This window comes from Pelmatolapia mariae, linkage group LG5 (genome assembly GCF_036321145.2).
Source record: "Pelmatolapia mariae isolate MD_Pm_ZW linkage group LG5, Pm_UMD_F_2, whole genome shotgun sequence".
Classification (NCBI taxonomy): Eukaryota; Metazoa; Chordata; class Actinopteri; order Cichliformes; family Cichlidae; genus Pelmatolapia; species Pelmatolapia mariae.
Window position 1 is genome coordinate 11,591,096 of NC_086231.1, and position 26,095 is coordinate 11,617,190.

Sequence of the window (26,095 nt, forward strand, 5' to 3'; positions counted from 1 at the left end):
ACAGCTCACAATGTGCTTTGAAGTAGCAGCCAAGAAAGGTGTAGTTTAAGTCTATGAACAGTGAACACCCGTGTGCACACCTGTGTGGATCAGCGCGCTTGTATTCAAAAGGTTTCCCCATGTAATGGACGCTAGAGGGTGTGGAGGGCCATAGCCCCATCCCCCAGGGCATGAAGCAGGCATGGAGGAGATCCAGGCTCCAGACATCCAGAGGCCCCAGAGTGCGAGAGCCCAAGGAGGACCACCGGAGGGGCATCCGTGCCACCCTCCTGGGAAGAGCTGAGGAGAGCCCCAGACGAGGGGTCACCCAGTAGCCACAGAGCAGAAGCCAGAGGGGGCTGCACTGGTGTGCCCGCCGGCTCTGCCGGCAGCCAGCTGTGCCAGAGTGAACCGAGTCGGAGGCCCAGAGGCCGGAGGCCCGAGGGCCCCCTACGCCCCGGAAGAAGCCTGACCGAGCAACAGGTGCCAGGCCCCGCCAAGTAGCCACCGGGAGTGAGCTGGTACATACCTGAGCGCCCAGCCCTGGACACCAAGAACCACCAACGCACCGACCCCTGAGGGCATCAGTCACCGGCAGGGAGTGTGGTGGGGGGGAGATAGTTTTTGTCTTTTTAACGTGTGTGTGTGGTATTTTTAGGGACAAGATTAAAGAAGTTTTGAGCAGATGTTACTACACTTCCTGTTATATATCCAAATGAACAAATGAGCCAAAGTTTTATAAGCGTTGCTGTGTTGACAAATCTGACCTCACTGAATGAAACTGAATACATTTCCTGCTTATTTTTATTATTTCCTTAGTTATTTTTCTAAGCTGATAATATCATTTCAGTTACTTTATAGGGTACTTTGTATGTTTATAAACAAGTTATTTTTAACACCTACTTTTAGTTCATAGATTAGTTTTAGTTAATGATAATAATAACCTTGGATAAGAGTATATTAAGATTTCACTATTTCAGTTTCAGTAACCGGAGATTGGACCACCAAGGCCTCACTGCAACCTACAACCCCTCCTGTGGGTGGAGGGTCCACAGACCTGGCTCCTAGGTGGGACCCCTGTCAGTGCAAAGTTATCTCTGCCATTAGGGTCTTATGAATCACACTCGGTGTGGCTCGTCACTAAGAGCCATTTTGCCTTGGGAAAGGCAAATCCCCCATAATAACATACCCCCAGGGGATCTCTAGGGCACACAGTGGCAATTCACTTCCTCCAGCTCTTCCTGGGGAAAGGGGGTGACCAGGGAGAGCGATGTCTGGGTATGTCTGTGTAGACTCCAGAAAATGGAAAGATGAACTTCACTGCATACCGTCCAGCTTTTTGATATCTGTAACTAAAGTAAAGTTCTGTTTTGATGTTTATCTCATGGCTGTTTGGGAATCTGTGGTGTGAAGTCATCACAGTTGATTTCCATGGGTGTGTTTGTGTGCAACTATACTGCTCGTTCTCTTGTGTCTCTGCTGTTACTGGGGGAGTGGTAGGAGGTGATGAGCTTCCTACTGGGAGGTTCCTTTTCTACCACTTTGTGTGTTTTTTTTTCTCTTTCTTTCTCTTCCTAGATTAGGGAGGAAAGACGTGACACAAGTAGTCGCTGCAGCCTCCACGGCTTCTCTCTGCCTCGCTGGACGCTGAGCTCAGAGTTCATTCGTTTGCTGTTGTTTGTTGGTCATTTTCCACATAACAGCGTCCCAAGTGAGCCTGCTGGTAATTGTACAAATGCTTGGATCCACCCTGTGTATTTTTTTGTTTTTTGTTTTTTTTTCACTAAGTGCTTACATTTTTCCAGAGTTTCCACGTCTTTAAGCAGCAGGTTACTTCAGCTTTCCCAATCATTATCTCGGGAAGACTTGGCTATTGTGCTCTAATCGTTTTGTTTTTCCTGCACAGAGGATGTTGCTATCTGTATTTTTTCCTGTAGTTAGAAGTTCAGGTTTTATTTGAAGTTCAGCGTTGACACGGGAGCAGGAAACGAGTTTAGTTACAACTCTCTGGACATATTCTTTATATTATTTTTAACTGATTTTTGTTTTGCTTACTGAGGAGGATTAGTAGGTTTGTTTTTGTATCTGGATGTGAGACTTTGAGCCATGCTGCTGCTGCTGCTGCTGCCACTGCTCTGCTTGCTACCTTCAGTGAAACAACAGGTAACACACCTCCAACTACACCACCACGCTGAGGTCATGTACCACCTACTGTCTTTGAATCATGGATGTAAATGTCAAAAATGTAACTGCAGGGTTAACACCTCCCTCCATTACCCCTTTTTAAGATGTTTCTTTTTAAATTTATTTTTAAAACCTTTAATGAATCAGCACCACTGCACATATCTGAGCTTCTGACTCCATACACTCTCTCAAGGCCACTGAGGTCAGCTGAAAACCAGTGGAGATCGACTTTTTTAGCTATCGCCCCCAAAATGTGGGATGATCTCCCTCCCCATGTTAGGATGGCCCCTCATTACCTGTTTTAAAAACACATTTTAAAACTGATTTTTATTCCTTGGCTTTGAATTGAAGAATGAGAGTGGTGTGTCCTTACCTTCTTGTTCTCTTGTTTATGTTTTTATTGATTTGTTGTGGCGTGTTTTGGCGCTTTGTACAGCACTTTGTACAGAACTCTTGTGCTCTGTGAATAAAAATAGGTTGGATTGAATAAGTCTACAGAAGCTTGAGCAGAATTTATGATGGAAAAAATGAATAATTTTGAATCTGAAAATTGCAGAACACGGAATAATGAACATTATGGATTGCTTTTTTTTTTTAAGTAGATGAGCTTAACAGTGAAATGTTTCCATGATGTAAATACTATGATTACATGCTATCTGCACTATTTGATCACAAATAAAACTCAATACAACTGTTTTGAAATTTAATATCAGTTAGCATTCAATGCATAATTGTTTTTTAATGACAATAAAGCAGTATATTAGTGTATTTCTATTACTTTATGCAGGCATGAGTAACTATACTTTCTCTAATTCAGAATCACCACTGATGAACTTAACCTGAGACTGTCAGAGGTGTTAAAGCTTTGTTGTTCTGATATGAAGGTGAATAAAAAACAACCCAAACAGCTGAGCTGTAAACATAAACGACAAACATTAAACAGCTCAGTGTGACAAACTACGCATGGGACTGTGTATACAGTAATGTAAATCATTTGTTACTGCAAACCTGGAACTTCCCCATCATAGACATCTCTGCATGGTACAAATGAGTAAAGCTGCAAATGAGACCCAGAGTGTTTTTTGAAACAGAGTTGAATCAGCTTAACAGGGCTAAACAATTTCAGAAACTCAAAATATTTAACCTTGAAGTTACAGAGTGAGGCCATCTGTCAGGTTGTGCTCTCCTACAACTTTTCTCAGATTTTTATAAGCACATGTTTTCTTAACATCACAGCCTTTGATTTTGTAGTAATTTTACTTTAATAATCTCTACTTTGTAATTTTTTTGCTGAAAGATCTGGAGCAGCGAGTCGGGTTGACTCTTTATTGTGTAAAAGTGATTGAAAACAATAATTAATCACATTAAAAACAGTTTAGTATATCTGTCTGTACATAGAAACGGCTTTCCAACACAAACAAAGCTGTTAAAAAAAGGTATTCTTGTGATATATTTAGGCCCTAAACCAGCTTAGTAAGAAGTGATAGCGCTTTGGAAAGTTCATTATAATTAGATATTCCAAATATTAAAGTCATTGTATTTTCAAGTAGTTCATGAACTCAGACAAGATATCCTGAGTTTAAAGCTGCAGGAGGCAGAAATCTACAGACAAACAAACAAATAAAGACTGCAATTTGAACATGGAAAACTGCCCTCCAGCTCTCATCACTCTGTTTTAAGCCCTTAACAGCAGACGAGCATCTGCACCTGCTTCAGATGCCAAGCTCTTTTCTGGCCTCATACAGGACTTAAACCCCATTCTGCTAAGTGTAGGCAGCTGCTTCATCCCTTGCAACACCATTTTTTACTTCTGGTCTGGTCTGAAAAGCCTGTGATTGGTCAAAGTCTTCCATCACTAAACTAAATGTACACAAAGCAAAAAACGAAAAGCAGATACGAGGAAAACTGTTTTCTTACTACACACTGCAGAGTGTCACTGCAGAAAGACCTGAGGAACATGCTGAAGGAGACGTATCTCTCTTGTTCTGGACATTTATGTATTGTGCAAAATGTATCACTGCCACCATGAAAAATACATTTGATATTAATGGAACTTCATACTTCTATTGTCACTGCTTCTTGCCGCCGCCACCACCAGACCACCTGAAGAGTGAAAATGTAAATGATCACTGAATTCTATACAACTACCCCTAACTCATGTTGCCCAGCCAACATTATTAAATTCATTACTAAACCTCTAAAACCTCTAAACCTTTAAAATAAATATGTTGCCAACATTGATGTTGGGCAAGTGTAATTTAAACTGAGTCACTAGTTTTGCATTCATGCCAATAATGTTGCTGGATAGAACATCAGAGGGATTTTTACAGTTACTACAGTTCATTATGAGATTGTAACTAATATTGTGGCACTGTGTGCAGTTGTTGAAATATTTCATCCTGTGATATGTCAAAACTTTTACCTGTTAGTCACAAGATCACTTAAGTTTTTAAGATCCATTCCCAAACAGTCTCTCAGTTGTTTGTTTATAGAACGGATCCATTGAGCAATATCTGGCCGGTATTGAAGCAACAAAGGATGCATTGGTCTGACTTTTGGTTCCTCCTATGGGTTAAACACCCAAAAAAATGTCTCTGTGTTAAAGAGCCACATCCTGCAGACTCCATAACATTTAGTCCACTGTCTGTAAGTAAGAAAACTCTGCTGACGTTGCTGTATCATCACCAGGGTTGTTTTAATAACGTTCACAGTGCAGACCATCAAACAGCAGACTGAATTTGTTGTGTAAAAATGATGAAGTGCTCCAGAACTTAACCAAACAGCGATTATGAGTCGGAGTCATACACAGTTTCAGTAATCGGAGGCAGAACGTACTTTCAAGTTTTTACTTCAGTTAAATAAGTTAAAACATCCATCCACTACTTCACGATCTCCGCTTTTATCATGAACGTGCCGCAAAGCAGGTCAGCTTCTGATCAGGTTGGTGGTTCAATTCCTGGCTGCTACAGTCTACTAAGGCATCCAAAATACTGAGCTGCTTGTGCGTTCATTGCGTTGTCGGTCCCTCTGTGTTAGCCCTGTGTCAGATTGGTGATGGTAGCTGGGATAGGTTCCAGCCCCCCCGCGACCCTGACATGGATAAGCGGAGATGGATGTATCAGTATAGAGTATAATCCCAGCTGTAGAGTTTGACAGCCTTTGTCTAAATAAGTTTAAAAAAATTGTCAACTTTCTGCAACTTTTCATAGTTTTCTAAAAGAACTGCTGTTAATGTGAAAACTCATATATGTATGTAAGGGTTTGAGGTTATTGTAATTTGCTGGTAATTATTCCTTATTCTTTTTCTTGGCAGTCGTCGTTGTCAGTTATTTCAGTAAAAACAAGATGAAATGATACCAGCACTCTGTAATTTAATCAAACACACATCAAGTCCTAAAATGCATTTAAAGAATGCAGTTTGGTTTGCACTTTTTTTTGCTGCTTTTTGTGTAAAAACAGGTTCTGTAATAATTACTACTGTTGTATTATTACTACTGTAATAATACAACTACTCTTACCATCGATCTTACCGACAGCTGTGCCACACCTGTTATTATCTTTATGCTGCTTGATACTGATACCTGTAGTAGTGATTGTTAGTTATAAATATCAGTTGTGGGAATATCAGAAGGTGTTTTATCACAAATTGTTGCTCATTAAAAACAGAGATGTATTAGAATACAATCTGCAGGGGTCTGTCCATATTAACAGTGATGTTGTGAAATGTGGACAGAGAGTGGTATAAGACTGTAAACAGCTCCTCTCCTTCCTCAGACTCCTCCTGGTCGATGTGATATCCTGCAGAGGTTGGAGGTACAAACAGACTGCACTTCCTGTGCTGCTGCCATCACTGCGAGCTGCCCCCGCGGCTTCAGCAGCGCTGGCATCACCAACTGCAGGTACAGGTCAAGCTTCATACCCACAGTTAACGTGAAGTGAAGACTGGAACAGCTTACCTATAGCAATGCCTTTATGTGTGTTTTGTTGTACACCTGTATGTCTTTTGCATATTGTATATTGTTTCATGCGACCCTGCTCTAGGATCACTGTTGTAAATGAACAGCTCTGCCAAAATCTGACATGTTTAAATCTTTTTTATGCCAGTGTACCTTAACATGCACCTTCCCTGTAAAATAAATAATTACAGCAACATAATTCCACATTTATTAATCACACAAAGCTTAGATTCAAGGATTTCTCATGAATGCTAACTGTGAGATTTGCAGTAGTAATTAGTAGCGTTGGCAGCAGTGGTATGATTAAGCCAGTTTGTTTACCTCAAGTCTCGCTGTGCTGCAGTTATGTGGTGAACATCGGCAGCAGGGAGCTGCAGCTGGAGGGATGTCAGCACATCTGTGTGAAGAACGTCATGCAGCCAAAGTGCTGCCAACAGCACTGGGGACCGCTGTGTCTCTGTAAGACACACATACACACGCATACATAAAGTACATATGATGAATTATCATTTGTGCCATAATTATGATCACATGTAAACCCAGACTTCCTGCTTTAGTCTGCAGCAGTGTTTAATGGATTGTACAACTTCTCTACAAAATGGATCAAATGAACACCACCTACCTCAGTCAGAGACATTATCAGAGGTGTAGGTGATCAAGATCTACAAATAATATAAAAACTAAAAGATCAGAAAGCAACAAATGTGCTGCAAATAAGAAAAAAGATGTTCTGAGTTTGTATGGCTGCTGCCTTGGTGAGGTTTCCTTGTAAAATAGATTTGATCTTCGTGGGACTTCCTGGTTCAATAATAGTAATAATAATAAAATTAAAGAGAGTAATGCAGAAAATCATTACCCTTATGAATTCATAACTTTGCGCAAGTCTAAAAAGGAAACATCTAAACATTAAAGTTTATCCTGTGAACTGAACTCTGAAACTGATGAAGAACAGGTAGAAATAACTTTAATAACAAGCTATAAATGATGCATTTAAATTTAAATGATCTCAAAATACTGATTCATTTTCTAATCTGCATTCTACTTAATAGAGTCCAACAAAGACTGAGCAGCTGATTGGATCAAACATAAAAATATTTATAGGTTTTGTGATTGACTGTAGCAACAGTAAGGTAGAACTCAGCAGGTAACACATATGAAATACAGTATATTCCCTCAGCAGAGGACACAGTGCTTTTAGCTAATTTGAAACTCAAACTAGAAATAACTTTATCGATTTAAGCAGGTTTTAAAAATGCACATTTATGACACTGACTCCACCTTCTCTACCTCTGCTCCTTGCATGTTCACCTTTCTATCTGCCGCCCTTTCACACACATAACTTCAGTCTTGCTACTCTTGACTTCCATTTCTGTTTTTGGAGGATTCTTAAATGTTCCCCTGACAAAAAACCCCCCAAAAACAATATTATAATAATTTTTAAACACCAAACAGAGAAACTAACAAAACTATAGGGAAACGAAACAATAAAAACTAAACTTAAACAAGCGCTAGGAGTCACTACAAAAAGAAAATGATATAAAACAATAAATGATAAGAAGGCTGGGCTGTACCTTTATATCATAGTTCTGATTGGTCGTTTGACTGATTGTTACTCCTCTCCACCAATCACATAACGCGATGGTCCCAGTGTGTAATTTATCTAGAAAAAGATAAAGTCCTGTATGTGTTTTTCTGGAAAATTGAGTTGTATGTAAGCTGTACTGTGTTTGTACGAGAAGAACTAAGTGATAACGTCTGTTGTTTAGGACAATGTTTAACGGTCACGGACATAAAGGCACTTTTAGCTAGTTTTGAGATCTTCTGAGCAAAGCTAGCGTTAGTCCAGCTAATTAATGTGGGTTTGCCGTTTACTGCCGATATTTTACTGTGAAGCTGTTACCAGTACACCATTAATGACAACGTATGTATCGCATTTCATAGTCTAGTAAGTAAACGTCATATATATTTATTCTTGACAAAAATCTTAATCATACAAGACAATGCCACAGATTATTTCGATTGTTATATTTGGCTTCCTAAAAATCAGCATGACTCACACTGTTTCATATGCTTACATTTTGGTTTAAAGGATAAACTCTTATAGTTTTCCTCGTTATCTACCTCCTCATTAATTTAGACTGCTCTTAACACTCGATTCCCGGACATTTTTTTGGATCTTTGGCTCTGTGTGATGTCAGGAAGAGCAGCTATAACTAATATGGTCAAGCCAGGTATGCACAGTTCTGTTTGTGAGCACAGAAGCTCCACCCACCTGTCAGTAAAAACATCTGTTTACGAAGAATTAAGTTTAATGGAGGAGGAGCTAAAACAGCTTGTGCATTAAGGCCCATAGCTGTGAGTCATGCAAATGTGCTCCTGAGCCTGTAACCTGAGATAAACAGTATAATGCTGGAACTGGATGCAATAGGTGAACTTTATGGAAGGACTGGGGCTGCACATGCACCCAATTTTGTTAACACCATGGACAGATAACTGATGTTATCGCACCATAACCTGACAGTGCTCCAAAGAGCTTCTTGTAATGTCAGCCGTGTTTGGCTTTCACAGTCTTTAAGTGCCCCCTTGAATGTTCATTGGGTTTGAGGTCAGGTGACTGTGGGGTGAAGGCCACGACTGTCAGCAGTCCTTGGATTTCTTTGTCCTGGCAAAGCTTTGAGGTGCTTTTGTTCTCATTATTCTGCTTCAGTAAAAAAACCCAAACCAAACCAAAACAAAACCCAACAACAAACAAACAAACAAACCCCCAGAAAGTTTCAACCAGAGAGTGGAGCGTGTCTCTGAAGGAACATGACTCTGTTGCTTCTCTTTGGGTCAGTTGATTTGCTGGAGGTCATCTGCATATGTACAAGTAATCACTGTGAGTTAAACATTTAGGCTTCAGATACCGTATGGTCATCAGACATCATGTTTTAGACAGAGAATGAATCCATTAATAAAAAGATAACATATGCTTTATTCACCCCAAGAGTTGGGAAATGATTCTGTCACAGCAGCCATATCATCATATCACTTACGTAACTTAATTAACTTACATAAACACAGCAGAAAAGGTAAAAAACTTCAAAAAATACAAAAATAAAGAGCCTAATAAATAAACATAAATTTGGAGCTGGAAACAAGTGGATTTAGGTTTACTCAATGGAAGGGTGGAAGATGAAAATGGATACATTTATTATTTTTTATAGACATAATTAAAACATACAGCAGAAATAAAAAAGGACCTCATGTTTGTCTTTGCCTTTCTCTTCTGTTCTGTTAACTATCGTGTTTTTCCAAGCCTACTTCAACTGGTGATCAGATGATCAACAGAGATGAAGCATTTCCATCACATCACCTGCTTGCTTGTTTAAATGTGGTTATGTCCTGTTGGCATTTCTAATTGAATAATAAGTTTGATTGTAGTAACACTTTGTGTGTGAGTTCACACAAGTAAGTACAACTCATCCACTTCCTGCACCGCCTTAATTCCCTCTTTGCTGAGGATAACAGTTTGTCTTCTGACATTTACCATCTTTCACAGAGCTACTTAGTAATAAAGTTCTGCTGGAAACTTTTAAATATTCAGATACATTTTCAACTCATTCAGGACATTAGCTGGTGACGCATGGCTGTGTTATGTTTTTTATCTCTGTGTAATTTGTGATTCAACACATTGCTTTTCTCACAGTCTGTCATTCCTGAAACCCACACTGCACATAGTGCACAGTTTAGTCACAGATTACCTCTAAGATAGACATCATCAGGTTATCTTACACAGTTTGCCAAATGTTTACATGAATTCAAACTGGATAAATGTTCAATGCACAAATTGAATAAACAGCTCTGATTTTTTCTAATCACCCATTTTCACTTGTTGTGTGTGTGCAGCCTGCCCCAGCTGGTCTGGGAAGACCTGCAACAATAATGGGGTCTGTCAGGATGGAGACCTGGGCAACGGAACCTGCATCTGTAATGTTGGTATCCCTTCTCTCTTTTTTATGTATTTATAGAGATGCTATTCATTATTAACTTTTATGTGAAAACCTGTCCTGGTTTCTTCTTTCTTGGTCGGTTTCAAGGAAGAAAAAAGTACTCATTATCTGTGTTTCCATCCCCAAAGTACCAAAAACTATTTCAGACTGAAGAACCATTGTCAGTGAGATAAACACTTGTTTCCCCTGCAGTGAAACATCAGGCTACTGTTGTTTTTGGATGCATATCTTTATAAAAAATGTAGCAATCAAGTTACATCTGAGCATTGCATGTTGGCTGGTTCACACGCACTGTGAGTGGGTGATTAATCCAGTTAGAATTTAAATTTAATTTCAGTTACAACTGATACTGACTACCTTGACTGACTGAAGTCAAGGTAGTCAGTATCACTGGAAGCCAAAATCGCATCGAATCACAGGAACAATTTTGCAGCAAAATAATTTCAGGACTACTTTCAAAGGGGGAGAGGAGAGTTCTGTGAATTCTGTGAATTTAAACTGTAAGGCAGGCAGGTAGACAATCCGTCACAGGGAGAATGCAGCTGAGCTGCAGGAAAGACATCACACAGAAAAGGAGACAAGAGGAAGAGGGAGAGAGAGAAGAGGCTGTGCTAGAAGCATGGCATCATGCCAATGATTACTTTTTTGCATTCATTTTGGTACGAAGTTCTTGCTTTTTACTTTTTATGAATCTACTCCTCAGATTGTTTAAACTCGGAGAAGACAAGCATATAGTCTTCAGTTTTAAAACTCAACATCCTAGCAGAAGCAAGATGAAGAGCAGAAGAACAAATGCAAAAGACATGAAGAAAAATGAAAGTCTTAAATGGATCAAAGTTGCAGTGTATTCGGCCGGTTAAGTCCAGAGAGATTTCATATCAGAGAAAGAGAGACAGAGAGATACATATGAAGAGAGGGAGAGAAAACAACATGACTGGTTAATCAGAGAAATGTTGCCTTCTGATTATTGTACAGTTACTTTCTAATAAAGATCTTCGCACCTTTGTAAAGCATTTTCAGCTATAGAGCAGGCTGTGCTGTTTTGTTTGCACCATTTGTCACAAAGACCTGCAGCTCAGACGCACAGAAAACTTAAAGTAATCTCGTTCCCTTAAATAGAGTCCCACGTGTAACTGTCTGTACAACTAATTTGAACCATCTTTGCAGTTGTTCATCATAGTGGAAATGCAAACAGTAACATGAAGGAACCTTTTAGCTCCCTGACAATGGTTTCATCTTTATGTCCATTTTCATTTCTGATTCAGAGACAGTGGCTTTGGATGGTTATTTTTTGGTCAGCAAAAGGAAATTTGACTGTATTTAGGTTTATTCTTACAGAAATCCCCTTTTTTGTGTTACATTGAGGAAGAGATGCTGGGGAAGTCCAGAGATTTCAAGTAATTGGTTGTTCCTTTTTTTTTCTTGGTAATATTTCGAAATTAAAAAAACAAACAAAAACCCTTCTCCCTTCTCAGGATGGTTTCACTGGCTTTGCCTGTCAGGAGTGTAAGAATCCGAATGCTTTTGGAGAAAGGTGTGATAAAGGTTGGTACCCTCTTTACTTTCTGAGTCTTAAAGGCACAGTTTGCCCCAAATCATATTCACATCATTTTCCTCTTTACTATAGTGCTGTTTATCTGCCTAGATCGTCTCAGTGTGACCTGTCTGGTATTATGAGATTGTTGTTGTTGGGGTTTTTTTTTTCAATATAATGGAATTAAGTTACACTTACCTTGTGTTGGTCAAAACGCATAAAAACATTTGGAAAAACCTATCAAAAATTTTTCATCGGCATCCACCAACCGTGGACTCTGTGTACTTCATCATCCATTGGTTCATATCACCCATTGGTTTGTCCTGTTCTAAAGCCTCAAGCTGAACATTTATATGTTTTGAAGTAGATGTGACAGAGAAGGGGTCACTCTGACACCAGAACAAAGGTATGCAGCATCCTCATGGCAGCAGCTTCTCAGTCACAGTGTATGTCAAAAGAATCTCCTGCGTTTATCCTCCTTTATGACTGCAGTGAGGAGGATAATTTAGAAAATGACAACCATCTTGATTTCAACAAGACTTGAAAGTAGGAGGGCCTTTCACATGCAAAGCGGCATTTGCTGCACTGACTGCTAGGCTAACTAAAATTAGCATTGCATCTGCATGCACTACACTTTTTGCAGACGCCCATGTCTTGATGTGTACTTGTTACATCGAGTACGAGTAACGATTGTATAGCTGGAAAAAGAAAAGGCCAAAAAAAAAAACATACTGAGAAGAGAAAAGGAGATGGTTAACAAAGCCAAAGAAAAACACTTCTGCTTCCAGCAGATACCAGCTACTCACTAGTAGCTCAAAAACAACACTAATCTCAGCCAGCACTCACAACACCTGCTCAGAGGAAAGCAGTGTCATTGTCATGTTGTATATAACAGGCCCTAGACAGCATAAAATCATAATTTTTCTTCACCTGGAAGCTAACATTGTGCCTCAACCAAAAGAAACGCATAGCTAACTGACATCGGAGCCCAGCTGAGGGAGATATATATACATTGTCATCCAATCATGCTGTCTCAAGCGTGTTTCTTGTGCATAGTGACACAGCTGGTGGATCCAAGATGAAAGTGCTCATGATGAGTTTTTAATTTTATTAGATAAACAGGTCAGCTCAGTAAAGTGTTTCTTCACATTAAAAGGAAATAAAGCAGAAAGTCAAACCTTCAAAGACTGCTATGAAGCTGTAAGAACATCTGAAATCTGCTTAAAAGCTGCCTCTCTGTGTGCAGTGTGTGACTGTAAACATGGAGTGTGTAATAAAGGGCCTGAAGGTGATGGAGAGTGTTTGTGTCAGCCACCATACACTGGGAAGAACTGTGACCAAGGTAAGACCATACCACAATGAAATATACTGTATTAAATTAGCAGAAACATCACGCATTATTAACGTATATTACTGGGTTTCATTAGATGATACAGTTCATTTATTTTAGTTTCATCATCTCCATAGAATTAGACAAGCTGCGGAGCATGCTGTAGCTGTCTATTGGTAGATAGATATTTATCCCACAAGGGAAATTTTTTTGTCACAGCAGCACAATAAAGAGTAACAATAGCGCAGTCAACAATAAACAACAAATAACACAGATAAAATAAAAGTGCCACTGATGCCTGGTAATGGCTTTATGAGATGGTGTAGGAATTTATATCTAAACAAAATTAATAACAAAGCAAAGTAAACATTAAAGTGGCATTTGTTAAAAACAGTAAAAGCAAGACTGACATTGTGTAAGAGAGAAGTGTAAATTGCATTAATAAATAATTTGTACAGTATAAATCTAAGAAAAAAAAAGTTTCATTAGCAGACTGAAAATAACTTCTGTAACTGAAACAGATCTGCCTCAACCCAGACTGGTATTTAATATTCACTGCTTTTCCCCCCAGAAATTTATCAAATGTACATATTTGTATAAAAATAAATAATTAAATGATTTTTTTCAGATTATCTCTGTAGACCATCTATTTACAGGCTGTTTCCTGGCTCAGAATAGTCACATGTGAGGTGACTATAACTATAGACATGACTGAAACACATACAATTTACACACATCTATCTCTTTTCCAGTATTTCTAAATGTTAAAAAAAATCAAGGTTGATTATGCTTGGGATCATAAACCCAAATGTAACAAAACCAAACATTTAAAGCATATTATTATATCGCTATTTTAATTTTGCTTTGAATAAATGATCTTTCAGGGGTGAAAAAACATCCGCTGTAAAGGACAAACTCAGTTATAGGCCTCATGTGACCCCACTAATCTGCATCAGAGCATCACTAAACACAACTTATAGCCAAATATATTAGAGCAGTTCAATAAAATACAATCTGGCAGAAACATCTTAAAGGTGAAAATTTAAAAAGAAAGAACCTTGGTTAGACAGAAGTGATAAAATTAGATCTTGCCAGGGGAAAAAAAGATAAAACAAAGAGATTGTTGCTGTGTTGTGAGCTCAAAGTAATAAACTGTATTAACTAACCCGACTTTATTTTGATGTAAGAATAAGAAAGATTTTAGAAACACAATGAGGGAGAAATTTTCTGCAATTAGAAATACAAGTAGACTGAAAAGGACTTCTCAAATGTGGTTTGATACTCAGGTAACGATGTTTCCCTGCACTACTTGTTTGTATTGTGTTAAACTGCTGCCTGCAGTGAGCTGCTGCCGTGTTTGTGTTGTTGACAGAGAATCGGAGGTGCAACAACTGCAGCCCGTACTCGTACTGTAAAGGAGAGGGAGACGCCGCCGTGTGTGAATGCTTGCCTGGATACAGGAAGACGCCACAGAACAAATGCGCAAGTAAAAATTATAATAATTTATTTTGTGAAAATTTTGAGTTTATGCTGCTGCTGTTAACAGAAGTGAGTGTGTGTATGGCCAAGTGAACATGTTAACTGTTTAAATCCTTAACCATGAAATTACTGCCAGAAAATTCTCTTTTTTTTTTTAAACTGGAGTCATCAAATTAAAACCTTCTGGCAAATTAAAAGAAAAGAAAAGAAAAGAAATATTAATTTGCATACAAGAGTTTTAATTTGTATATTGTCTTTGCTACGTCCAACCTTTTTATGCAAAAAGAGAAAAAAAACACACTGGGCTTTGCAAACTGGTGATGTCACACAGCCTATTTTAATCTTACATTGCAATGTACATATACATTGCTGATAATAGTGTTCAGTGTTTTAAATGGAGCTGTTAAAATTTTCATGGCCCTGTTCCTAGTTGTAGACAATGAGGTGCATTTGAGGATTTTACAAATCCTCAAAGTAGGGCTTGAAGATGAGCCATGTATCAGCACGTAGGTACAAAAAAAGAGAATTTCATGTGTTTTAATTTGTTTTGACCAACCATCCATCTCACATGATAGGATCTTGTAAACTTAACCCAAAATGCACTTTCTGCTGTTTTAACCAAAAATCAGATCAAACATCTGGGGTGCCAGTGCTCGTTTCTGCTACTGCCGCAGTTTTACTGTTGAAACTGTGATATTTCACGTGACATTGATATTCAAAGTCATTTATAGAAATTAAAACTTCTGAAAATTGAAGTGTGTGCGACTTGAAGTGTGTGCAACATGTGGCTATCGCCTGTGTTTAAGATGTTAATAGGATTCAAAAATGCTAAAAAAATAGACTTAAGAATTAAAAAGCATAAAATGTTGACTCACACATTCACTCATACGAAATGTAATTTCTCATGGAATAATTACATATACTGAAGGTATTGTACAAAAGCCCCAGCTCATTCTGAGGGGGTCAGGTGGGAGGAGTGCACTGATTGTTTAAATGGAGTGACCCAGATAACATTATGAATTTAATCTGAATGTTATTTATTTGTTTTCTGCTCAGGTGTTTGTTCACAGAGGGATTGTGACGTTAATGCCCAGTGCTCCTCTCGGGGGTTAAAGGTCAGCTGCGCATGTAAGCCCGGCTACCTGGGCGATGGCAAGCTCTGTATACCTCAGAACCCTTGCTTAGATAACAACGGGGGCTGTCCCTTGAACTCCACAGTTTGTGTCTTCAAAGGAGCCAACAAGGTGAGGAGACCTGCCAAGAGTCAGGAAAAAGCTGTCTGTAACAAAATCCTGACATTTTGTTTAAATCCTCTCTCTCTCTCCATCTCTCTCTCTCTCTGGCTCTCAGTCCAGCTGTGCATGTATGTCCGGCATGTCGCCTATAGGTGGCAGCCCTGAGTCTGGCTGTCAGCTCGTCTCCGCCTGCTCGGTGGACACCTGTGACCCCACAGCTCGCTGTCAGACTGAAGTGAATGGCGAACCCAGGTCAGACACACAAACTTTTCTCTACCATTAGCTACAACTGGGAGGAGGACCAAAAAGTTGAGCCCAGTCTAAAATGCGACCAGAGCCAGAAGAATCGGCTCCTTTTGACTTTGTTGGGACTAAAACCAGAACACCAGCCAGAAAAAGATCCCTTTCACTCCATGATGAAAGCAGAATAACAAAGTTATCCCAACGCATAAGTACTGTAACAGAATATTAGGTAGGAAAAAAATAACACAGTCTAAATATTTATGTAATACATCTGGGAAATTTGTAGATTGTGCCAGATGTAATGACACCACAGTCGATACAAGCTGGTCTGTTACTGTCAGGATCCTAAAGTGGTGTGGCAGAATTTTGAATTTCATCTCTTAGACCAGCGGTCCCCAACTTTTTTTGTGCCACGGACCGGTTTAATGTCAGACAATATTTTCACGGACCGGCCTACGGGGTGTTGCAGATAAATGCAACAAACGAAAATGATACGACCAAGACAAAAACTGTGGTATTTGGTAAATATAATAATAAACGTGAATCCACTGTGTATTTGTGTAACTTAATTAGCAGTGTCCTCCTGAAATGCGCCAACAACACTGAGAGTAACATCCTCCTCTCTGCCCCTTAATGCTCTCTGGTTGCTATGGTAAGCGTAAATATTTCTTTCAAAATAAGACACACAACTACAACATGGGAAAAGACTCAGGGAAACCGAGTTAACAATAAAAACCCTGAAAACCATAAATTTCACACCTGAGCCTCAACTCTCGCGGCCCAGTACAAATGACTCACAGACTGGTACTGGTCCATGACCCTGGAGTTGGGGACTGCTATCTTAGACCAGATATTAACTGAAGCCAGTCAAGTCATGTACAAATCCAACTTTTCCAGTTACCACATAACACCAGTACCTCGGCTTCAGGTGTCTGCTACTACTGAGTTAAGATCCCGTAACAGTGTTAAATTAATAAACTGTAATCCTCACTGTGAGGATGAGGCTGGGAGCCATTGTTTTATGTTAGAGTTAAACTTTGCTTTAATGACTTCAAAATAAAATGTAAAAGTAAGTTTGTTTTAGCTCCTCTCTCTCCATGCCATCTTATTTCTGATTGGCTGCCCCTAAGAAACACAAAGTTTATACAACAAGTGTGCTGGGCTTCTGCGCTGAGCCAGAGGTGTGTGCCTGAGATGACCAAATAAATGACCAAAACCCCCTCAGAAAAAAAACAACCTGAAACTGAACATTTAGCTGATAAGGATTACTTGTCTACACACTGACCTCATTATTTGAAATTCTGGTTATGTTTAATATGAATATTTAACATAAAGACAAAAGAAATACAAATTAAGTAGGTCCGTTTTTATAGAGTAACATAAAGCTATCCGAAACACTGCTTTGAGTCTTGAGTTAAAATCCATCAAATGGGCAAACATCTCAATCATGTGTGCTGAACTTGATTAGATGTGATTTTAAACTGGAGCGGTACTTTTACTGAGAATGATTCACTTCCTAAAAGTAACGATGGGAAATTCTGGAAAGATCAGAAAGGCCAGGTCATAGTGTCAGTTGCGTTAGTTGGCTAAAGTGGCGCTCTCTTCCTGCCCCCTTCTCTCAGATGTGTGTGTGAAGTGGATCAGATCGGTGATGGTCGGCGTTGCTATGGTAACCTGATGGAGCGCGTCATGGAGCTGGACCGGAGCGGCAGCTGGAGAGGAAACTTTACTGGAGCCATTTCCATGTTCGGTAAAAATAACCAGCAAAAATACGCTCTGAGAAATGCCCACGGTGCTTTATTGAACTATGGCGGGGTTTCCTGTTAAAACAAGATATCAGCACCTCAGAGTGTTTCAAGCTAACTGACAGGATATGACTTAACGTGAGGCGTATTGGTGATATCAGCTTTTTTTAAAATAATAAAAACATGAGTTTGTGTCCCGATTATCCTGCAAGGTAATTTATATGAGACATGCTGTTTTTTGTACGTTCTTTAGTGTTGCTATTCTTTTACCGCACCTTTCCTTTGACCTTTGGGGTGTGTGTGTGTGTGTGTTTCAGAGGCAGGCTGTCCACGTCTGCTGAATCATAAAGGACCCTTCACAGCTTTCATCCCCCTGCTGAAATCACCTCTGCCTGTAGGTCACCTGCTTGTTTGAATTTTATTTTAATGATCTCCTCCAGCACAGGAAACTCCTGAGGGATGAAGCCATAGATTTGAAAAGCTTAATCCGCACCTTAAACAAATCTCTGGTGCTGCCTTCTTTGATCTGTGCAAAACTAGGAGCTCCCTTTATAGAGCAAAAAAGTAGTTCATGCATTTATTACTTCTAAGAAGAGATTAAATTTCTGCCTTGTTAGCATCTCTTCATTGACTCAGTGATAAATGCAATATAAATCCTTTTCCTCACATACAGTTACAAATTATCAGGCCCCTTCATATATTAAGGGCCTCAGTACCATATTATCTCAGTAGAGCACTTTTCTCTGAGACTGCGGGCTTACTTGTTGTTCCTAGAGTTTCCAAAAGTAGAATGGGAGGCAGAGCCTTCATCTATCAGGCTCCTCTTCCGAGACTCACTCAGAGGCCGCTCACAGACTCACATGATCTCACATGATCTCACATTACATCTAGCATAACTAATAATTAGAAACTAACTGATCAGTAAATAGAAAAACCTGGTCTTCTAAACCAAAATATCTCCGCAGGACTTAAATCAGGAGACAGTATGTAAAAACCACCTGATCCTGGGTCAGTACCTCTACAAGGATCTGACTGGTCGAGACTTCAACCTGTACGGAGGATCCAAGCTGAGGACCAAAGAAAACAAGGTAACACTGCTTCTCCAGAGTCCAGCTGCTGTTCAAGCTAGATAGTAAAGAAAAAAATGAAAGGTGTAAGCCTGGTTCTTGCCTTTGGAAATTATTTTTGGTGGAGACATTTGACAAAGCCACAGAAGCAGCCACTGTTATTCACAAGCATAAGGTCAAAATTTCCTGGAGCTTTTAGTTCAGGTCCAGACTGGAGTGTTTGATATTTATCAGTCACGACAAGACTTTTTCCTAAAAATCAATCATTGCCTCCCACCTTACACAAACCCACACTGTATCAGAAAATTATTTTTGAAAGTTTGACATCACATGGTGATGTGACCTTTGAAAGTTTACCCAAAATGCACTCAAAATTAGTTTTTCTGTTTTTTTCTGTTACTCTCATAATCACATAGACATTAAAGTCCTGCAGATTTTCTGTTGAAACTATTCTATATCCATTTTTCTTTAAATTGTGACAAGTGGAGTGATGTTGCAGTGCTCAAATTTCTGCCGTATAATATAAGCAAGCAGGAGAACAGACTTTGACACACAGTTCCAGTGATTTGAAGTAAGTGTGATTTTCACTTCAACTACAAAGTGAAACTATTAAGAATCTCTTTCATGGGTCAAGACAGGAGCCCAGCATATTTTTTATTTAACTGAAGTTTAATGCAGATTTCACACATAAGAGCCCCCGGCTCTCTTCTCTGGGACACAGCAGTGTTAACCGCTGAACCACCAGACTGCCAATGTTCAGTCTACATTAATAAGTTAAAGTTGGTTACAAGGATACACCAGAAACAAAAAAGTTCTTTCAGCGTGATTTTTATTCTTCCTACAATCAGAAAAAGCAAAAAGACAAAGAACTGGAACAAAGCAAAGTGCATGCTACAGAAATCTGTTAAGTAACACGTGGATCTCAACACATCATTAAATCACAGCAGAAATTATTTGACAGAAATTATGTTAGGTAAGATTTATGAGGATATTATCTTCAGAATTACGCAACACGTTCTTTTTTGCAATAATTCTCTCATTTTGTGTCATTCCTTTACTTTTTCTTCAGTTTTAAGTTTAATAAATCTCTTAATTACTCAAAGTCTGAGTAACAGTGTTAAATAACTATATAAACCTTGCTGTGAAGTGACAGCAAGGTTGTGGATTTAAACACCAACATTTAAAAACATTGTGAATTTATAAATAAAAGCACAGTGTAACCCTGTAACTCGGGGTTTTCCCTTCACATTTTAAGTTTCTTTCCCAAAGCCAAAGTGAAGTCACGAGCATTGTGAAACATTATTTTGAGGACTGTGTTTCATATACTCAAGCATCTTAGACATTCTTGTTCATGAAGTAGCGAGAAAAATACCCCATGGCAGCGGGAGGTGACTGTGTGTAGAGTGAATACTGGACCCAAATGCAGACCAAAAAACGGAGCGTAAAACGGTAACTTGAATAATAAAAAAGCGAGCCCTTTGTTCTGGCTCATAACATGAGTACAAAAAACACGAGAAAGTAGTGGTGTCCAAACCCAGGCCTTAAGGGCCGGTGTCCTGCAGGTTTTAGATGTGTCCTTGATCCAAGACAGCTGATTTAAATGGCTAAATGACCTCCTCAACATGTCTTGAAGTTCTCCAGAGGCCTGGTAATGAACTAATCATTTGATACAGGTGTGTTGGCCCAGGATGACATCTAAAACCTGAGGGACACCGGCCCTCGAGGCCTGGAGTTGGCCAAGCCTGCGGTAAAGTGAACAGGAACGAAAACTAAACTACAACCTAAACTGGAAGAAACTAAACTACGACAACTGCAACGGAAGACATGAACATGATTCAAGGCAGGAGCATGCAAAAAGCGAGGAAAAAATAGGAACATGGAACGTGAGCATGACCTGAGCTGAATCATGAAATACCTTGGCGTGACATGACATCGTGAAAGTAACACAGACAACCTGACAAAGACTGAATGAAGGCACACAGGAGGCTAATGAGGGAAGTGGAGACGTGGGGAAACAGCTGACACAAAGAAACATAATGACACCACAGGGGACGTAAAACAAAACACACTGAACATGGAGACCGCTGACTCTTCAAAATAAAACAGGAAACACTGAGAGACGTAAACATGAGACACAGGGGTGAAGACAAATGGGGAATCTAATGAACAACGAACTATAACAGGCCAACTTAGGCGAAATAGAAATGAACTTAGATAAGCTAAATTAGACCATATTTCTACAAAACAACCATAAATCCTGACCTAAATGTTCCATTGTAGAATATCTAATAGCTTTTGATTTTATGTATATTGAGGTACAAATAAAACCAATAAGTATATGAGAGTACTTCGTCACATCACCATTGCAGCAGTCTTTTATATTCACCAGCTTGTACATTTGTATAATATTTGCGCCGTTAATATTAAAGTTGCTCTACGTTCCTAAACAGTTAACACATTTTGTCTCACAGTTTTGTCAAATTTCCCAACATTATCATGATATGGATCACCCTAAGTGTTCTTTTCCACTGTCACAGTGACCTTCACTGGTAAAACCTTCAGTGGCTGAGGATTCTCAGTGTAAATGTAAGGAAACAGGGTGTCAGAGAAGCTGTGTGTGAAGGTGTGCATGTGGGCATTAGTGTCAAGATCAGAGAACGACAACTTTCCTCTGTCAAAGTCCAGATGGACTCTGATCCTCTGCACTTCCTTCTTCACTGGTAGATCCTTCTCAGTGTCTGGTGATGAAAATGCTGAGAATTTACCATTAGAGAACAAAATTCTCCACAGTCCTGACTGAAGGCGTCCGCTGGCCTGGGAGTACTCGCTCAACATGCCCAGTTCCCAGTCCTTGTTGTTTCCAACATCAACATCCCACTCATGTGTCCCTGAGTTGAAGCCTTTAGAGCCGAGAACAGAGCAGGAGAACTTGGTTCTCTCTGGGTTTTTGGGAAGCTGTTTCCGCTCTCCTGATTTCACGCTGCTCAGATTATCAAATACAACAAGTTCTGGGTCGGCAGTGTTTGGATCAAGAATCACAGGACTGTAGAAGACCTTCTCTTTCATTTTGTTCCAGACGTTGAAGGTCAGGTTGCCCAGGTGTTTGACCACATCTATGAGCACTCCTGAAGCCAGCTCTGGATTTTGCAGCAGGGGGCGCTGCTGGGCTTTTTTAACTGCAGCCTTGTAGTTTTGCAGGAATGAGATGTCTTTAGCTTTGAGCTCCCTCTCTGTGGCTCTGATTGTGCTTGAAAGAGCTGCTGTTTCTCTGCTCAGACTCTCAATCTTCTCCTTCATTATCTTGGTCTTCTGCACCTCATCCTCCTTCAGGTTAGCAATCCTCACCTTCTCTTCATCGTGCAAAAACTGGTGAAGATTCTTAAACTGCTCCTTAATCTCCCTCTCTGTGCTTTGAGCTTGGACTTTGATGTGTTTCACTATTTGATCATAGCTTCCTTTAACATCTTCAAAGACCTGCAGTTTCTCCTTTAAGGGCTTCAGGGATTTCTGGAGCTCCTCTTTGAGATCCTGTGCAGCCTCATCGATGGGTCTGAATCTGTGGTTGCTATGCATTTTCGAGTCTCGACAGATCACACATATTGGCTGCTGGTGGTCCAGACAGAAGATTTTGAGTTTCTCAGAGTGCAGACTGCAGAGTGACTCAGACCCTTCTGAAACTCTCTCGCCTCTCTCGCTTCTCTCCGCTACAAAGGCCTCGCACAGGTTCTTTAATGCCAAATTACGAGGGGGATCACTCTTTGAGGATCTTCTCTTGCAGCACGGACAATCGTATGTTTTCTTCCCCCTCCACCATTTTTGGAGACAGTCTTTGCAGAAGCTGTGGCTGCATGACAGAACAACAGGGTCTTTGAAGACTTCATGGCAGACAGGACATAAGAAATCCTCTTCTGATCTGAGCGACATTTTGCCTGTGAATGAAGCTGAAAACAGCAAAAAATAAAAGTGAAGTCAGTCAGTCCGGAAGATTCTCTGACAGTTGCTTTCACTTTCTGTCGCAGCACTTTCAGATCATAAAGTAGAGCAAACTGCAGCAGCTGGCAGGAATTGCAAGTATTCCTGTTTTCCAGTTATCGCAGTGTTCACAGTGTTCCTTCACGGAGCTGTCTTCATTAGTTGGAAGTGATATTTTACGGTGTGATTAGAATCCTTACCGTCTGTCTCTGTGTATGTTTCTCCTTTCAGGAAGACAAAAACAATAAGCAGCATTTCCTGCTTGACTGCATGGCCTCACACAGTGGGCGGAGCTTTCTCTCATGCGTCTCTATCACACTAGTTGTATGTTTGCTCAACAGTATTTCATGTATGGTATCATGACAGATCTTTAACATGGTAAATAAAATGATAAATAATCAGGAGTCACAAAATAGATTCAGAGAGAGTTCTGTCACAGATCACCAGTTCTGCAGCATATAACACGAGCACTTATCTCTGGCAGTCAGATACAGAAGAGCTCAGGGCTCCTGCTTTATCTGCACGTCTGTGCTGTCTGTCCTTGGAAAGTGTGCCAAAGGTTGCAATGCTCTTAAAGGTGCACAAAGTATCCTAAGAGTCAAGTAAAGGTCTCATTCCTTCATTTATTCAGTTTATAATGATGCAAGGTTAGAGTCGCTCATTTTTACATCTGTAACTCTGGGAAAAAACACTAAACCTTGAGAATCGATTTCCTCAAGGATCAAGTGCTTTAACAGTACTTACGCCTGTTTTTTTCCCCCCATCACAGGCCCCCTAGACCCACAGGTCAAAGCTTTACTGGACTCTTGTTTATGAAAAATAAGAAACAAAGAGATAGTTTCATAACTTTGTCACTCTATAACTAAAGAGAGACGAGCCGGCTGCTATCAGCCTGAAGCAACATACACAATAAATTTGTCAATTTAAAGATTGACAAACTAAGCTACCAGTTTATCTTGTCAATTGTTCTTTATTAAGCATCTTTGTAACTCCAGACAGAGGTGGATAGACGCAGGTGAACAGACTAAATTTCTCAGTGTTTAAGTCTGTTGAGCCAGTGGTCTGATAATGGGATCTCGTTGGCTTTTAACCTGCAGAGGGGTTTTTTTCTGATTACAGCAGTAAAGAGTTGCAGCTGTCAGTCTAGAACAGTGTTTCTTTCACTCCCCCTGCGTTCACCGTCCCAGGTACAGTGCAGGCTGTACAGCCTCATTTTCACTGCCGTTGCAGTATGACGCTTTACACACAAAATACACACTAGATAATTGGGCTGATTCTTACAATAGGTTTCTTTTTTGCACACATTCTCCCAGCTTTGTTTCACAGTGAGCACAGTGTATTTTTAGCTGCAAAAACGGTCATGCTGTCCACCACTGTTGTCACGCCTCCCCCCCAACAATACTAGTAATTGTCTCATTGTTACAACAATCTTAAAGGCTTCCTGTAATGTGTAAAGGATGTGACTGGTGGAAACAGTTTACCAGAATGTATTTTTAATGCTTTATGCTGGCTACATTTAGCATCCTTTGTGCTACAATGACAGATGAAGCTGTGAAAAAAGTGTTAACTTTTTAAAAATATGGGATGTTGTATGTTTGTTGAGGGAAAAAAGTGTAGTCCACGTAAACCTGCTTGAACCTTGATTCTTGTTTCATAACATGCACAGGTTCTTTAAAGAAAGTCTTTTTTTTTGGTTGTCTTACTCTTGTTTTAGAGGTTCATCTTGCTGGACAACCCCAGAAAACTGTACTCTGTCATCCAGCAAGACCTGCCAGCATCCAATGGGATCATTCACATCATAGACCAGCCCATCACACCCACCGACTCCTCACCTCGTGATGAACAGGTAAGTAAATACACAAATTATGGAAAACTCCCTGAAAACACCAAAAACAGAAACAGAAAAAAGCTTAAACAACAGCTGAGTGAAAAACATTAAAACACTGCAGTTATTTTTTTCCTTTACAGTACAACACAATATGAAACTTAATGTCTTCTTCTTGTGTTAAGTTTGCTGATTTGACAGTTGGAGAGATTCTGACTAAGGATGACAAGTACAACCGCTTCCTGTCTTTGGTTGATGTAAGTATTTGTGTGACTATGCACCCTCACGTTTATCTCCTTCCTTTATTTGACCGCATGCTGAAATTGTTTTACTACAATAAAACAAATAACACTTACAATTTAAACATTTTAAACAACTTAAATGTATCATACAAACTGGATTTGCTGGGAGTTTATTCACAATTGTGCCACATTTAATGCCAAATTATTTTATTTTGTGCCTGTTGTGGGGATAAGTTCTAATTTCTTTGGATTTCCGGGTGGAAATGTTAACAGAATGAGCACTTCCAAAACTTTCCAGCGACACATTTTTGCTTTTGCGGCCTAAAGCTTTCATAAATTGTCTTTTATCTTTAAAATCATGCTTAAAATAACTACTGCTTTTGTTTGTATTGGCATAATTAATGAAATGATACTGTTATATAATTTTTTCTAAATATCACATTGTAGTTTGATATCATGTCATATTTGACCTCTAACCTCACTTTTACATTTCATAGCTGCCATTGTTTCAATGATATAACAGTGTGTTTTATCTTTAAAGAAAGTATTGCCAATAGAGAGAGAGAGAGTGAGCTGCCTAGTAATATAGTAGTTATTTACAAATCAATACCCATAATGTTTATGTATTTAAAGTAAACATCTGCCATACTACCCTAAAGTAAATACTGTGAGAGTGACATGCTCACTAGAGTGAGCTGCACTCTCAGAGAGCTTTTGTTTCTTTTTTCACTGTGGGAATTTTTTTCTTTTCCTTCCTCTCTGCCCTTAATTCCCTTTTAAGGGTTTTTAATGACATTTGTTTAACTCTGGACTCTGGCAGCCCTGCTGCCCTCTTGTTGTTGGACAGCAGCCTTTGACACGGTCGACAATGATATCCTGCTATCAAGGCTGAAATCATATGCTGGCCTAAAAGGGTCTGCCCTCCAGCGGTTTCGGTCCTATTTATCTGGAAGGACTTTTTATGTCAACCTGGGCCCCCACAGCTCCTAAATAGCCCCTCTTAATTATAGTGTACCTCAAGGCTCTATTTTGGGTCCTGCCTTGTTTGCACTGTATATGTTGCCACTGGGGTCTATTTTCTCACACTACAATCTTTCATTTCACTGTTTTGCAGATGACTTGCAGATCTATCTGCCTTTAAAAGCAGGGTCAGACTGACTTCAGCTATTATTACGCAGCCTTGATGACATTAAACAGTGGATGTCTTTAAATTTTTTATAATTAAACGAAAAAACAAAACAGAAGTTGTCATTTTTGGTAACTTCATTAATAATCACACTGACATTGCTCTGGGCCCCTTATCTTCCTATTG

The 26,095-nt window shown here is 39.6% G+C and overlaps 2 protein-coding genes across 3 annotated transcripts in view; one reads left to right on the forward strand and one right to left on the reverse strand.

The window, feature by feature from the left end:
- Positions 1 to 1,624: 1,624 nt before the first annotated feature.
- stab1 (stabilin 1) overlaps positions 1,625 to 26,095 on the forward strand; it is a 157,628-nt gene continuing 133,157 nt past the window's right edge. Inside the window, exons 1-14 of one of the 2 annotated variants that reach the window (XR_010093915.1) lie at positions 1,625 to 2,142; positions 5,938 to 6,062; positions 6,463 to 6,578; positions 10,008 to 10,093; positions 11,587 to 11,656; positions 12,892 to 12,987; positions 14,348 to 14,461; positions 15,511 to 15,698; positions 15,805 to 15,941; positions 17,555 to 17,682; positions 17,995 to 18,071; positions 18,643 to 18,765; positions 24,431 to 24,562; positions 24,727 to 24,798. Coding sequence is in view for 1 of the 2 variants with exons in the window: in XM_063473672.1 (XP_063329742.1) it covers positions 2,086 to 2,142; positions 5,938 to 6,062; positions 6,463 to 6,578; positions 10,008 to 10,093; positions 11,587 to 11,656; positions 12,892 to 12,987; positions 14,348 to 14,461; positions 15,511 to 15,698; positions 15,805 to 15,941; positions 17,555 to 17,682; positions 17,995 to 18,071; positions 18,643 to 18,765; positions 24,431 to 24,562; positions 24,727 to 24,798 (1,521 nt within the window). In the remaining variant the exon portion in view is untranslated. The remainder of the gene's footprint in view (positions 2,143 to 5,937; positions 6,063 to 6,462; positions 6,579 to 10,007; positions 10,094 to 11,586; positions 11,657 to 12,891; positions 12,988 to 14,347; positions 14,462 to 15,510; positions 15,699 to 15,804; positions 15,942 to 17,554; positions 17,683 to 17,994; positions 18,072 to 18,642; positions 18,766 to 24,430; positions 24,563 to 24,726; positions 24,799 to 26,095) is intronic. The other variant, XM_063473672.1, reaches the window with a different exon arrangement.
- Positions 19,498 to 22,971, reverse strand: LOC134627516 (E3 ubiquitin-protein ligase TRIM35-like). Its single transcript, XM_063473673.1, has 2 exons — positions 22,917 to 22,971; positions 19,498 to 22,685 (listed from the first exon to the last, which is right to left on the reverse strand). The coding sequence occupies exons 1-2, from the start codon at positions 22,969 to 22,971 to the stop codon at positions 21,256 to 21,258; spliced, it is 1,485 nt and encodes a 494-aa protein (XP_063329743.1). The 3' UTR covers positions 19,498 to 21,255.

Bases quoted from the DNA above. Each gene is read 5' to 3' on its own strand.
- LOC134627516 (XM_063473673.1), bottom strand. From the start codon at position 22,971: ATGCTGCTTATTGTTTTTGTCTTCCTGAAAGGAGAAACATACACAGAG. The intron at 22,686-22,916 runs GTAAGGATTCTA...TGCTGTTTTCAG, and splicing joins AACATACACAGAGACAGACG to CTTCATTCACAGGCAAAATG.